Source organism: Oxyura jamaicensis, chromosome 4 (assembly GCF_011077185.1).
Source record: "Oxyura jamaicensis isolate SHBP4307 breed ruddy duck chromosome 4, BPBGC_Ojam_1.0, whole genome shotgun sequence".
NCBI lineage: Eukaryota > Metazoa > Chordata > Aves > Anseriformes > Anatidae > Oxyura > Oxyura jamaicensis.
The window spans coordinates 13,629,039-13,644,539 of record NC_048896.1 but is presented as its reverse complement, the minus strand read 5'-3'; the positions used below and the strand labels follow the sequence as shown (position 1 = coordinate 13,644,539).

Genomic DNA, 15,501 nt, shown 5'->3' with positions numbered 1-15,501 from the left:
TAACCATCATGTGAGGTGTAGGAGTCCAGCTCCAGCAAAATGCATTCTAAGCAAGAGATTGCACAACGCACACGCTGTATGGCACTGAAAGTGCCGTGCCTTGTTGTAATGCCCAGTCAACTGGCTGATATCTATTATCAGATATCATGATAGAGCTGAGCTAGTGTTTGCAAATGGAGTTTAAATGTGTCGTGGCCAATAAACCAAATATTTTGTTCTAACTGGAGAAAGCAATTTAGCTTTTAGTGGCCAGCACAGAACGATTTGAATTACCTTGATTTCTGGGGGGTTGCTTGTGGAGCTTGTCAGCTCACACTATTGCTGTACAAACAAAAAGGAACGTACTGGCTTCCCAGGGCTGCACAATGGGTACCTGCCAGGCCTGGGGACTGGAGCTGTCCAGGAGCAGGGCGGCCCCACACCACCCGGTGCCCTGCACAAGGGTCTCTGTAGGGTACCATGAAGGGAGCGGGTGGGAGCCTTGCCTGGACACTGAGGTTCCCTCGGGTGTCACAACCGGGGTGGTTAGACTAGGCTCCAGCAACAAGGTGCTTGTTTAGAATGGGCTCTGAAAGCAGATCCTAACATTGCTGATGCATTTCTTTAAAAAAAAAATAAAAATCTTGAAAGCAACAGAAGTATCACATACCCAAAAGTGTATTTCATGAGACATGTAGTCCCTTAATATTAATTAACTTCATATTATAATATGATAAGTCCCTAAATTAATTTAGTTTTCTCAAAGACTAGTGACTTTTATAGGGTTTTTATGGTAAGATATATCCCCTTCCTTCAAAATCTAATATTAGGATCTACTTCATGTCAAAGAAAGTTATTAAACCAGTGCAGTACTCACGTGTTAAACCCAGTGAGGGTAAATTACTTCAGTGAGATGAGTTCTTGACTTTGTCTAATAAATAGAGGTGCACCTTCTCCCTGTGTTTGTTTCCCTGCCTGCAAAATGTGGAGCTGTACGTTTTGGGTCAAACAGAAAATGCCTGGGAGAGGAGTGATCATTGCTGTGCAGCACTTGGAACAAGAGTGTGCTTAGAAGTGATTTATCTTTCTGTAGTAGAATTGTTCTCAGAGCTGGGGAAGGAAATGTGGCATATGGATGGAATCTGCCAATGATGGCATCCTACAGAGAGATCTATGGGGCTCAGTGATGAATGCTCTCTCTTCCTTGGGTTGGAGCCTTTAGAGGTAAAATGCCCTGTTGGCAGGGCAGTGAGAGAAAATCTACCCTGCTGCTGCCCGTGATCTGAGCTCCTGATTAAAAAAGGAACAGCAGTATCATTGCTCAGCTCTCGCTTGGGCCAGCCCTGACATTGCCAACCATGCATCTATACAGGAATATAGTAACAGGTAAATAAGTCTACAGGAATTCTGACACCTAGGTTATTTGTTAGGACTCTGGGCCTTGGTCACAGTTTCTCCTTCACTTTTTCTTCCTCCTTCCTTCTGACTAACATGAAATCAATAGAGCTTTCTAACCAGCCTTGCTTTCCATTACAACAGTACAATGTTACGTATTTATTTCACATCAAAAAACACCTGCTCAGTTTTACAGCAATTAACTAGTTAGTTCTGGGCAAAGTGTGGGTGTCCAGGAAATGTTAGTAATTTCAAGTTGCTGGGAAGGGACAAAGAGGAAAAAAAAAAAATCCATTCTTGGTGACTCCTTCCTCATCGTTTCTGGCAATTCTTTCTGCCTGCTGTCAGTTTGACATGATTGTGGGTATTGGTTTATCATTATACATATCTTTATGTAAGATAAAACTGATACAGTACTAGCTTTTACTAGAAAATTTCAGAGGTCAAGATGTTGGTAACATCCTTCCTGTTCCCTCGCTGATTACACGAATCATTGATGGGAAAATGCTCTTGTTTAATCTAGAAGATTTTTCTGTAGGTGGTTGTGTCTTATTTGCATAAAGTTAGGTTGATTCAATGATACAGAGACTAAGCTCTTGCTAGGAAAACACACAAACATAAACAATTAAAATATCTCTTTTTAGGAGTTCCAGCACTTGTATGATTTTCTCTGGAAAGGCAATGGAATATGAACCTGGAACAGCATTTTTCCAGCGCAGTGCTTCAACATTTAAGTTGTAATTCCTTAATTAAAGGAATTATCAACTTTTTTAAGCCATAATCAAATATAAACAAAATATTTTGGAGCTTCTTTTTTAATAAGAAGTATCAGACCACGGATGGGAGCAGAGTAGCTGTGTTCTGCAAAGTCACTGAACAGCTAGTTTGGTCCCTGTCTTTAAGCAGTACTGGCATGGGTCGGTAGAGGGCTGTATGGTCTTATAACATTTTTTTCCCTGTTCATTTACAAGAGAAGATAGGAGGCAGGATACAGGGGTACAGAATATATGTATATATATCATTACTGCTGACACGTGGATGCTATTCCCATATAGCAACTAAGCTACAATATCAGCTGAGTTCTGACGTGTTTTCTCCATTGGTTTTGATAAGACTTGGTGAAAGGGAAATCTGCTGGTTAAAGCCTCATGAAGATCATTAACCTGGCAGAACCGTTGTATAACAGGACAAAGTAGATATATCAGCTTATTCATACACCAGACGTAATTGGCAATTCTGAATAATACGCTAACTGAAAAGAGTTGTTGTGGATCTGTACTTCCTTCCAACTTCTTTCCAGGATGTTCTATAGACTCCAGATATTACTTTTCTTATCTCAGAAGTACTTTGAGATAGGATCTTACTAGCTACTGATGCAATAGCTATCAAAAACTTGTGGGATAAATGCCTGAAAATGGAATTTGGTTTTAGCTTTTGTTTTGAAAACTGGTATAAAATCCTGCTCAGATTCCACATCTTAACTCTCTAAAATATCATTGCTAATTTGAACTTTAGAGTAATCTCTGTTTTACAACACATTTTCAGTGATCCCCTCTGTTTGGTATAGAAAAAGCCATGTACTCTGTCCAAGCTCGGAGCAGCCTGTGGGACCTGCAGGTGAAAACAAATGAACTGCCACAGAGCAGATGCCATGTACTTCCCTTTTCATTAAGTCCTTCTAAAGTAAATGGCTCTGCTAACAGCAGCCCAAGTGCCTCCATGAAGTCAGTGTACTCGTTGTGTGGACTAAATTCCTCCATCTGTTATTGCCAGGGAAAATTGTCTCAGTAACTCTATGCTTCTCTGCAGTGAGTGCAGTGGCTGGGAAGTAGAAGTATCTGGTCCTTCACCAGCTGAACCAGTCAATACAAAGAGACTGAGAGCCCCAGGCTGGTCAGTGTGGAGAAGAGATGGCTCAGGGAGACTTTATCCATGTGAACAAATTCCTGATGGGCCAAGGAATGACAGAGACAGACTCTCAGTAATTCCCAGTGAAAGAACAAGAGGCAACAGGCAGAAACTGCCATACAAGAAAAACACTTTTTCACTGTGAGGGTGGCTGAACACAGGGAGACTGTGGAGTCTCCATCCTTGGAGATACTCAAAACCTGATGGGACAGAGCCCTGGGCATCTGTCTCTAGCTGCACCTGCTCAGAGCAGGGTTGGACTGGTCAATTTCCAGAGTGGCCAGCCTTTTCCTTCCAGAAGGACTCCCTATTTCTCTCCAGGCAACCAGGAAAATCCATGCAGGCTGTGCCCACCTCCACAGAGCACATGCTGCCAGCAAGCTGCATTCAGGTCTGGATTTTCCAGGTCTCCCATGACTTGTAGCCAACAAAGCCCAGTCCCTCACCTCATTGGTATTTATTGCTGTTCCTTTAGCTTCCAAGATAATCAATGTGATGAGCACTGGGTTTATTTCAGCTGACGACATATTGTGTACTTGTTTGACTTGATGATAAATACATACAGGGAGCCCAAATTCTGCTTTTTAGAAAAAGGAAGGTTTGTACTGGTACCACAGCATGGCTCTCTAGTGGGCTTCCTCTGCTGGCAAAGCTCATGAAAAGTTTTGAAAAACCTTAACTGCCACAACCACCAAAAGAAACCAACCTACTGGCTGTTTCCCCTAAAAAATGAAAGTTGTCATCCTCTGTTTCATGATGCACAATAATCTGACAGAAACACCAAAAGATGTATTTGCATATAATCAAGTTAATCACTCTCGTGTCTAATTACAAGCATTTAGTATATTATAGAACATATGCAGCTCTCATTAGCCACTTATCTGTGTAACCTCTTATCAGTCGTGCCATTGCGGTTGAAGTTGGGTAAGTTGTTACAGCTCCAAAAAACCATAATGATGCAAACCTGGTAGTCACCATCCCTTAGGGACATTGCCGGGTGAGAGTTGAATTGTCTCAGCTAATAAAAGAAACCAAGCCCAGCTCTTCTGTAGTGTGAGTCAGTACACCGGTGAGAGTCAGCTCCTGGTACCTCTTCTCCAGAGTGGAAACACCTTAGAAGAATCAATAAAAGGCATCGAGGCTGTTAATTGCCTGAGTGTAACTGCCTGAGCAAGAAGCCGGGCATCACCAGCTAAGCGGAAACTGATCAAGGCAGATTTAGTTTAAATTTTGATCTCCTCTTAAGGCTCCTGTGGTTTGGGGGCCTTGGTCAGGCTAAGACTCAGAGCCTGGATTTAAGCATTTCATACATTTTCTCTCAGCATGCTGTAGGACAATCCCTCCTGGTGAAGCACTGAGACCTTTTTATCCAGGTGCTCAGTGCACTGACTCACACTACAGAAGAGTTGGACTTGGTTCCTTTTATCAGCTGAGACAATTCAAATATATTTTCTTGCTTCCTTGAAAACCCCCAAGCTCCAAACTGTGCTGGTGTGCAATGCTCCTCTTGTGTCTGTGGTACTGCAGGAAAGCAGTCAATTGCATCCATCTGGGTAGGGGCAAGCACATCTAGAAGCAGGACAGTGGGAGCTTGAAGCAAATAAATTGTGATGTGAGTAACACAACTAACAAAGTGTGGTTTTGTCCTAACAACAGTCCCCTGCGTCCCTGTACCCTGACTCCACATGGGTAAAGCTTTCCGCTTTTCCCCTTTCCCATCCTTATGACTTCACTTCTGTTCCCAGCACAAGCTGAGGAGTCCTTTTTGCTTCCTTGTTCCTTGAAACAATAAAACTAACTTTCTCATAAGTGGGCCTCTCACTGGGCAGAGGCAGCAAGGAGCTGGCTCTCCAAAGGCTATGTGTGGTTGCTAAACCTGGGTTTTCAGCCTCTATCTGTGGGAGCCAGCTAGGCATTCTGTCTTCTCACCAGCTGCTGAGGTAAAAAAAACCTTGTGGGAAACTTCTTGAATTTGCCAAGCTTTTAGCTCAATTTTTCTGAAATTGGTTGTTAGTGTAGACAAGCAGGGAAGTTGTCTGAGGGGAAGAAGGATAAGCAAAGAAAGGAAAACTATACAATTGACAAGCATGACTCCTTTGGGGAAAAAAAAAAAAAAAAAAAAAAAAGAAGAATCGCTGGCAAATTTTGGAGCTGATCTAAGCAGCAGCTGATCAGGGGTTTTTAGAACACATTTTGGGCCCAAATTTCACTAAATCTCTTTTGAGACCAGCCTTCTTTCTTTTAAAATTCCTACTGAAATTTACTGCCCTGCCTGCCTATATTCTAGTCCATCTGACTATCTAACTAAGGATTTATACAGGGTTTTACAGAGGAAAAAGAATCTTAAGCCTTACAAAACTGGTAGAAGTATTTCTGTTGATTCTGGTGGACTGTAGACTATGCCATTTGCACATGGAAACTCTGGGTCAGCAAGGGTGTGATAAGGTGCACCATTTTTTTGTAGATGTTTTTATTACTACCTCATTTTAAAATTAATCCTAAATATTGTCAGGTGTTCTCAGGCTACTTGGCCCATCAATTTGTTTGTAGCAACCACTGTTTTCAGTGAAAATCTGCTGCTGTTTTCAGTGAAGATCTCCAGCTGGGTTGATACAGCCATAAAAATTCACCTAGGTGAAAGTGCAGTACCACATGCATTCCACAAAGAGTGAGAAAAACACAAAATACAAGCCTTATTTGTACATAATTATGACATATATACAACTGAAATACAATTTCTGGTACCTTTATACACACGCTGTGTTCACACTTGGCCTTCACCCTGTAGCATTCTCTCAAGCTGCAGCTGGGCTGGTTCAACTCAGAACTTGTCTAAACAAAGGTGCAAAAAGGCACAGACAAAAAAATACCCGTGGCTTACAGTTTCTTCCATCTAAAGGAGGAGATGTTGAAAGAAGCACACACTGGGAGGCATCATTGAGCCTAAACCCAGGTGCGAGGCCTCCCCTCTCTCAGGCTGAAAGGAGCACTGCCTCTAGCGCCAGATGCGGTTCAGGCCTGTCATGTTTTGAAGTCACAAGCCAGAATAAACCTCAGGAAAAATAATAATAATAATAATAAAATAATAATACAAAAAAATGTACAGGCACAAATCATTTAGTGTGGAGCCAGTCTTTGGTTTAGACGATGCCACAGCCTTCTCAGAGAAGGCCCAAAGCCCTGAGCTGGAGCCAGCTCAAAGCACTGGCAGCCTGAATCTTATGCACCCTGACAGGGATGGTTTTCTCCTTCCTCATTTTTTTTTTTTTTTTTTCCATTTTAATGCTGTTTTCTCTTCCCAGGTCTCTCTCTGGGGGTGGTTTCTGGTGGGTGGTATGCACCCTGGCATCTTGTCAGCAACTTTGGGGGTAGATGGAAGGCATGAGTGAGCCTGGCACATCCCTGGCCTGTTGAAGCTGTTGGAAAAGTCCCCACTGCCATTGCTGTGGTCACTGAAGTGTGTCACAACTTCTGTCCTAATTATGCTGACAGATGAGCTTCTGCAGTTGTGTGATCTTAAAAGCTCCCATTCAGAGCATTCCTGTGTTTGGCTCTGTCCCGTAAACAAGGATTCAGGACTAGCTGGAGTCACTGCTAACCTTTCCCTGTAGGACTTTGTGAAGGCTTTTCAGAGGTCTATGGAGGTTTGATGAAGGTGAAGTCAGAACTGAAGTCAGCCACAGGTTGGCCTTGGATGCCAAAGCTCCTCAGGGATGTGCCACTGATTCCTGTGAGTAGCTGCAACCTGTGGCCTAACAGTCTGTGCATCAAAGCACAAACCAACCCAGGAAGGGCAAATATTTTAAATTGTACTGTTATCTTCCTCAGAGGGCCAAATGTCAACGTGTTTAACGTGTTCTTGTGGATGTGTTCAGCCTTCCAGTCATCTGATGCTTCTCATTTGGTCAACTGCATTATGTGCATGGTATGGAAAATCTTGGTCCCCAGGCTGGATGGAGGTTACCCAATGTGCCTTTGGGGAAGGGAACCACTGATTCAGCCCCCTGCTTGGAAACTCCACCATCGCTGAATAAAGACCACCATTGAATCAACAGGCCTGAGTCTCGTCATGCTTAGCTCCATCTGAAACTGAAACAGAATGAAAGCAAGTTCTGCCTTTCTTGAATTTTTGTTTGTTTGTTTGTTTTAATTTGTCAGAGGAATTCTAGATGCTTTGCTTGCTCAAGGCTCCTTGTAGTCAGCTCTGGGGAATGTCTTTATCTTCAGTTTAATTTTCTGGCATTTCCCAGGTATTGCTTATTTCTATTTATCAACCAATTTCCATTGAAATGATAGGTGGAAAATGTAATTTCATGAAATCATGAGTTTATTTCATGGTAGAAAGAACGCATGTAAGCTTTGGTCACTGCGTGAGAATCTGTCTTACGTATCTTCTGCCTCTGTAGACAATGTTTTACCCATATTCCCTAGGGTAGTGGAGGGCACATGTAGCACTGTCACAACAATTGGTCCCACTCTGCAAGAACTATTGAAAAACAATATTTGCTTCTCTGGCACGGGAGACTCTTGTGCACATCTCACTAGCCAAGTGGATGACTTCAGTTCCAGCAAACAGGGCAATGTGATGAACATTTTTTTCCCCACTTGCAGTGAATGGAGAGGTGTACACTGGAGTTTCCAAGCTGTGTTAGAGCCAAAAAAGCTCCTAGATTCATAGTGAAACTTAACTGGAGCTGGCAAGCTGTGTCTTCCATAGCCAGTTAGAAGAATAACCACAGATCCTTCTGAAATCCCCTAAAGCCTACAGGTCGGAAGTGGACAGGTTTCCAGCCTCTACACCTCCTCCAGCCCAAGCCTGCCCTCTCTGTAAAGGGACAAAGGACCACAAGCTCCATTCCTACACTTTTTTTTTTTATTTATTTTTATTTGGGTTAAAAACTTGGGGTGCTTTACCCACACAGTTCCCTACTCTGGAGCAAATCACCTACCCAAGTCCCTTCCATTGCTGGCTGTGGTCATCAGCTGGTTTGGGGTAAGGAAATGCAACATCTCTTGCCTTTAACTTGTGATTCAGGGTAACGTTTGTTCATGGATTTATGTCCCATGTCATTGAGTCCTTGTTTACATTTTAGGGTGTTTTCTTTTTCCTTTTTTTTTTTTTTTTTTCCATTTTTGCAAATGCTTCTCCTTTCCACTTGGTTATTCAGTGGACAAAGCTCAGAGATGCTTTCAGTTCCATACACAGTGCCTGGAGCATTTGGTGCCAACTGCTGTAACACTTAGCCTCAGAAGAGAATTCTTGTGTCCTTGTGAGCTTTCCTCCAAAGACATGTTGCTGGGTATTTGAATGAGAAACAAATTTAGTTTTGAAGGTCATGACCATACAGGTCTTTCATCAGCAATATGACCTGAATGATCTGGCTTGACGTTAAAAAGCAATATTTAGCATACTTTTTTTTTTTTTTTTTTAACCTCCGGAAAAAAAGAAAAGATGCTTAAATATTTATTCAAGTAAGATAAAGCTCCAGGTGATGATAGGGTCCAGACCCATAGAAGTCAAGGAAAGCATTCTCAACTTTTCACTATGTCTGAAAGTGCTGCCCTATTTTTTGAACTCAGAGACTCCTCTATAGTAGCCATGGGAAAAAAATATATATTTGTAAGCAAAATTAGGCAGCAGCCTAAGTTTTTAAACAATAAAACCTTCTAAGGTTAAACAAAATCAGATCTGTGCTAGAAATCCCTTCATGCTGAACCTATCTTAGATGTAATTTTGCTTCTAATTTTGTGGGAGCTCATTAGTGTTTCTTATCATTTTGAGCTAGGTCATCATGGGCTATGCTGCTTTATTTTCAGAAACTTTTAGAAAGCTCTAGCAAACAAGTGCAGCAGAGGTATATTGTACAACTTGAAAATGTGTTATATGACTTGTCACAGCCGCTGCAAAGTCTGGCCTCTTTCTCCAGCACAAAATGTGTTTTCTCCAAACTACAAAATTTCAGATTTTTATGTCAAGGAAAAAAATCCAGGGCAAAACAACCAACCAACCAACAACAGCAACAACAACAAACTATCAAGCCTCCTCTTGCCTGATCCCACCAGGATTTCTAGTGACAGTTATTGTTGTTGCATGCTATTCTATATGCCCCTTTTCCCTTGGGAATTATGAGCAACTGAACTGAAAGCCTTCAGACAAACTATATTTTTTGAACATGAGTAAAGGATACACTTCAGTGAGTCTGCAGACCTGTTTATTAATTACCATCCTGGAAGAAGATTTAATTAACAATGACAGCCCAGAAAGTTGGTAATGTTAGACACGTAGCTTAAAATGCATATCATTTGCCTGCTGTTTTTAAAATATTCTCCCTTCAGGTTGCTGCTAGTGTGACCCTGCGTGCTCTGACACAATACCAGTGCTGTCGCCCAGCTCTTCTTGGCTGTGTGGGCAGGGAGCAGACACTAACTATGCTGGGATGCTTGATTGCCACTGACCAGCTGCAGGTGGTCTCTGCTCAGTGAAGTAGGCCTGAGCTACCAGTGTTTACTCTGAAGGACTGAACGTAATCAACACAAGCATCTACTTCTTTTCCCAGTACAAACATTTGACTTCCTTTGCTTTTCTAACTTGAGAAATTCCCCAAACACAGTGAACAACCTCGGTGTTTGTGCCAGCTGTTTGCTCACTTGGTTATTTTCAAGCAAGTGGAAGCATTGCCTGAGCAAGGAGTCAGAAACTTGGCAATGAAATAATGCCATGGCAGCATCTGCTATCACATTTAGAGGGCTTGTTGCTTGTTACTACACTGCACTGCATGGTAAGAAGTTCAAGTTTAGTCTCTGTGTTCATTTTGGTGAGATTAACCAAGTATGTTGAGGATATTTTGCCATCAGACGCTAGCCTGGATAGCGTGCGTGTTGCACAACAGCTGCCAGAGAGCAGGGAAGTTATTTATTACCAGCCAAAGCCTGGAGTGGACAAGAAGCTGTCCCCCAGCACTGCTGCGATACCCTCCAGGGCTGCTCCCTGCATCCTTCCCACTGCAAAAAAACACACTTCCACACATGAGGCTGCAGCCCTCACATCTGTCCTGATGTCACTTTATTATGATACTGCTACAAAATGTATGGAGAAGACGCTGCTGCTGAGCCAAAGCCTCACACTTAAAATCCCCGGGATAGTAGCAAGCTTTGTATTCTGAGGAGATTCCAGTTTTTGTCTTTGGTCCAATTTTGTCTTGGTGAAAATGCCAGAGCTAAACATCCCTAAAGCTCTAAAGGCATTGGAAGCGGAGTGTTTTGGCTCCTGTCCATCCTATAAAGCTTGGCTATGCTTTTGGGGTGTTGTTAAATTGTTCCCTGTGCCTATATGGAGCAGATTTCAAAACAAAAACATATACTTGATATCTTAAAGATATATTTCTTATCATAGCTAGAGATACTGTTGCAATAAGTTGTCTGCTTACATGTGGAATGAGAAAATGAGAGGCTTGTTTAGGCTTGGACAGAGCTCAGTGAGCTCTGCATATTTAGCAATATTGATCTTTAGCAAATTGCTTCATCTACTCGCTCTGCGCTTCTATTTCAGCAGGAAAACCAAACTTTGATCTCCCTGTGCTCCGGAGCTACAAAAGCCTTGCTAGGTGCTGTGCTGGCAAGCAGCATACTCAGCAGGATAGTCACTGGTGTGGGGACTGGATTTGAGTCCCTTGCCCCCAATTGTTATTCACACCTGGCCCAACTCTCGTGGTGTCCCCAGGGCTGGGCTTGGTTGCCAAACACTGGTTGTCCTGCATTCAGCACAGGTGTAAGTGAAGGAAAATGGGTGCCGTAGATCTGTGCTGAGTTACTGGTTATCAGCCGCATGGGTTTGGGATCAGCCAGAAGGCTGTGTGTGAAAAACCAAGCGGTGCCAGCTTGTACCACAAAGGGTTTGACTCTGTGCTTACAATTTTGGACTGGGTGATCTTTCAAGGTCCCTTCCAACCCCTAACACTCTGTGATTCTGTGAACTTTGGTCATGACTGCAGAGGCAGCAGCAGGTCCTGTCACTGCACAAGAAATAATCCTTTCTAAACAATAGGCTTCCCCAGAGACCCAGCCTGCGTCGAGTGACACGAGGCCATTTGGAGAGTGGCTCCTGGTTCTGGGGGCAATCCCTACACAGCAGCCCGTAGGAGCGGACCCTCTCAACCTCGCAAGCGGCTCTGAAGAGAAGAGGATCTCGAACCTCCCCTCACGGCCCGGCCGCCCGGGGACCTCTCGGCGGGGCGGCCCCGCTCCTCCCCCGTGGGCGGAGGCGGCGGCGGGGCCGCGCCGATTTAGGCGGCGGGGCCGGGCCGGGCCGGGCTGTGCCGGGAGATGGCGGCGGGGGCCGCGCTGCTGGTGCTGGGCGCGCTGCTGGGCGCCGCGCCGGGGGCCTGGGGGGTGGCGGCGGTGTGGACGGCGTGGCTCAACGTGTCGTGGGAGGACGGCACGGCCGGCAACCGGAGCGGCTGGGAGGCAGGCGAGGGCGGCCTGTACGGGCAGGACTCGCCGCTGCAGGCGGCCGCGGGGCTGCTGGTGTTGCCCGACGGCCACGACGGCTTCAACGCTTGCAGCGCCCTCACCAACTTCAGCGGGGCTCCCCCGGCCGGCGGGTCTGGCCCCGGCTGGCTCGCCCTGATCCAGCGAGGGGGCGGCTGCAGCTTCGCCGATAAGATCCGCGTGGCCACGCAGCGCGGCGCCGCCGCCGCTGTCATCTACAACTACCGAGGCACCGGCAACGACGTGCTGCCCATGTCCCACGTCGGTGAGAGCCGGCCGGGGGCGACGCGGGTCGCTGAGGGTCGCCGGGGTGGGCGCCGGGCGGGGACCGGGGCTACCGCCTCCCGGCTTTGCCCGCGGAGCGGATTTGGGCTCTTTTCCCTGTTTTCATCCCATATGCTGCGTGCTGACCGGCTCTGAAGCCGGCAAGCCCGAGACGGGGCTGATTTTCCGTTTTTCACCAGCAAAATGCTGTTAGGCTAAAGCCCTGTTAAAGGTCGTTTCCATTTTGCAGAGGCTAGTGGCAGAGCCTCCCTCCTGCTTGTAGAGAGCCTCCTGCTTGCCAGCAGCGTGTTCCCTCCCCGGGCTGCCCATCTTTCAAATGAAGAATGAGTTTTGGCTGTATTTCAAGCCACTGTTTCCTGAGACACAGCCCTGGGCTGTCTGGCTTCTGGCAGCAGCGAGAACAGCTGCCGTGTCCGCAAGGGCTAGGGGTGAGCATTCTCTGGTTGCTGTACCTCAAGCTTTCGGATCCACGTACGATGCCTCACCACTGTGCTTGTCCTCTGCCAGGTGGTAGCGCTTTGAGCAGCCCCATCTTGAGAGAAACACAGCAGTGAAAATGAATAGCGAGTATTAGAGCTAAGGCTGGCTGGGAAAACAATAGTGTACATGCAGCTGCACCTCTTACAAGGGGTGGGGAGGGTTTCTGTCAGTTAGCAGTGGAGGTGAGTGGTGAGATGAGGAATCGGCGGCTGCCTCTGGAGGCTCATTGTGTGCAGTCTTAATGAGCTGTGTGACTCCGTGCTCCCCTTCAAGAATTTAAAACCCAGAATGTGGATGGGCTTTGGCCTCTGAGGCAGAGCTTTCTGGTGTAATGAAATCATCTGCTGACAAATGCTGTCGGGATCTGGCTACTGCTGGGCAAGTTTCTCCCGCTGACCTGACAGCAGCATCCCTGCCCTGAACACTGCTTGCTACATGCTTGTGTAACCCAGAAACTCTGAGGAACTCCTCTTGCACTGTTGGAGCTGTTCCTGAAGGGAAGGTCCCTGTGCCCCTGTCCCTTCCACCACCATGGCTGCTGGGAGCCCTACAGGATCTTAATGCCACTGGCAGCTGCCTCCTGAAACAAGCCATCTGCTCCAAGAGGAGCTCCCTCCATTTCATGCTGCCCTCAGCTTTCTGCTGAGGGATTTATGTTGGAGTGGCTCTCGCTGTCCTCATTATCCCATATGACAGGTTACGGGCCCCAGGGCATGTTGAAACTTCCCAGCCAAACGGTTGACAACCAGGACAGTGGCATTCTGGAGAAGACAGCTTTTGTTGGGCTGCTTGTTGCAGCTGTGTGACTCCTCGACGTGTTCTAGCACAATTACAGGGCTGAGCTTGTTGCTGCTGTTGCCTTTACTCCTTGCCCTTTGTTTTAGCCCCTTACTTTCTCTCCTGTTACACCCTCTCTTTTTCTATTTGCACTTGAGATCTTTCTTTATTGTCTCAGTTGGCTGCCAGTCCATTCTCTCATTCCTGTCCCTGTGGGGCTTTGCCTCCGCCTGGGCACAGGAGTGCCAGCAGCCCCACGCTCACCTGACCAGCATTGCAGGCTCTCAGCATGGCATGGCCCAAAGGGAGCGACCTGCTAGTAGTTGACTTTGGTGGTGTTGCAAAGTATTGGGTATTCCTTGTCTTGTTCTGACCGGTGCTACAGTCTGGGCTCAAACAGGAGACGAGCTGGTCGCATTGCCATTCGAACCCTGTTTTGGGCTCTGTTTCCTTCTGGCCTCCTGTGGTGGCTCTGTATGATCCTCTGGAAGTAGAGGTGATGGTAGCCTGCTAGTTAAGGAACAGTTTTTGTGCAACTATGACTCCTGCCATTTCTGTAACGGCCGTAGCTGTGCTAATGGTGAATTCACAGCCTGGGTTTCCTAATTGCCTTCATTTCTGCTTTTGCTGTCATCGTATGCTATCCAGTGAAACTAAATGAGGGCAAGCACTTCCTCCAGCCGAGGCAGCGGGAAGTAGCTCAGGCAGCTTCACTGGGATGGGGTCCCAGCCATAGGGTTTGTCTGGGGTGATATCTCCTGCATGTGCTGCAGTGAGATGTGGGGGCTCTCCTCTTCCTCACCAGGAGGGAATTGCCCTGTGGGTGTGCTTTGAACTGTGCAGCACAAATTCTCTTTCAGGGTTTCTGTAGCAGCAGAGCACCAATTTGTTAGTAAAGCTTACCAAAAAGTACAGTGTGCTGCCTTCTGTGGCTGACAAACTGGGTTTTTGCAGCAACTTCCCCCTTCAGAGACTTCATTCTGCCTGTACTTGATTGCAGTGACCTTATCATCCTGCTCTGAGAGACTTCTTTTTTATAACCAACATGTTTAGGCTGAGGAATTCTTTATTGCTTATATCAGTGCTCTGTGTGGAAACTTGCTGGTATGCCAACTTAGTTAAAAAACAAAACAAAACTGCCAATAAAAACAGCAGAACACAATAAATGGCCAGATCAGATATGATCAAATCCTGCTTAATACTCTCCAACACGTAGAATGCTAAGGATTTAACGGAGTCCAAAGTAATATTTACTTTGGACTTTTATAAGCAGAGAACCTTATCAATTAGCAAACTTGAGTTTTAATTGTGCTCATTTTAAGAAGATGGTACCTCTCAGTGGCAGGCTGAGCAGGGTTTCAAAGTACAGTTCTGTGTGCTTATAATTGCACCTCTCTGTAATCTATATTGACCTTCTGAAAAAGACATTTGATTGGAGGAAAAAACACAGCATGCGAGGGGGGAAAAAAGTGCGTGGTAAGAGTTGGTTTGTTTTAAAGGTGGACCTTGACTTAAGATAGAAGTGGGCTGTTGGGTGGTTTGGGTATCAGGGTACGTTAGGAAGGACGAAAGTGTTTTTGGGTGGTATGTCCCTGCGCTTGGTGAAGAAGAACTGTCTGCTGGTCAGAAAGCTATTGGGATAACTTTGGTTTCTCTGTCCTGTAGCTCTAGCCTTGAGGAGCACATCACCTGATCTGCAGAGGGCTTATTCAGGGAGAACACCACTAAATAATTCTGGCTGAAGCAGTAACAGCGTGCTGCAGGCTGATGAGATCTGGTTCAAGTCTAAACTTGCGTCCATGGGTGAAAGGGGAAGGGAAGGTCATATACATAGCACTGCCACTTGACTTGCTCTGCAGGAATTCAGCAAAGATTAAGGCTATCAACCATATGTGTAGAGGAAATAGCATACAGGGGAAAAAAAAAAAAAAAAAAACAGTTGTGCTCTGGTGGAACTCTGTATGAAGCATGATCTTTAGAAAGAAACTAAAACTTTGCCACAATATTGAAAGGCTGATGCGACCTGTAAAACTGGTCCTGCTGAAGCAAAGGGTTGAGGCAGAATGGTAATCCCAAGGCAGTGCTGAGGTTTTGTAAATGTTGTCTAAACAAATAGCTCAGCTCTCCTTTGCAGTGAGTGGGGGTTTGCACTGAGCACATCTGAGGTGGTGTTTGCAGACTGCAGTGCCT

At 45.7% G+C, this 15,501-nt stretch overlaps 1 protein-coding gene across 2 annotated transcripts in view; it reads left to right on the top strand.

The window, feature by feature from the left end:
- The window catches only part of RNF128 (ring finger protein 128), a 39,742-nt gene that overhangs the window by 1,390 nt on the left and 22,851 nt on the right, over positions 1–15,501 (top strand). Inside the window, exon 1 of one of the 2 annotated variants that reach the window (XM_035326549.1) lies at positions 11,566–12,034. The exons of the other annotated variant lie outside the window; for it this stretch is intronic. Coding sequence (XP_035182440.1) covers positions 11,605–12,034 — 430 coding nt within the window. The 5' untranslated portion in view covers positions 11,566–11,604. Of the gene's footprint in view, positions 1–11,565; positions 12,035–15,501 lie in introns of those variants that run through there. 2 annotated transcript variants of the gene reach the window in all.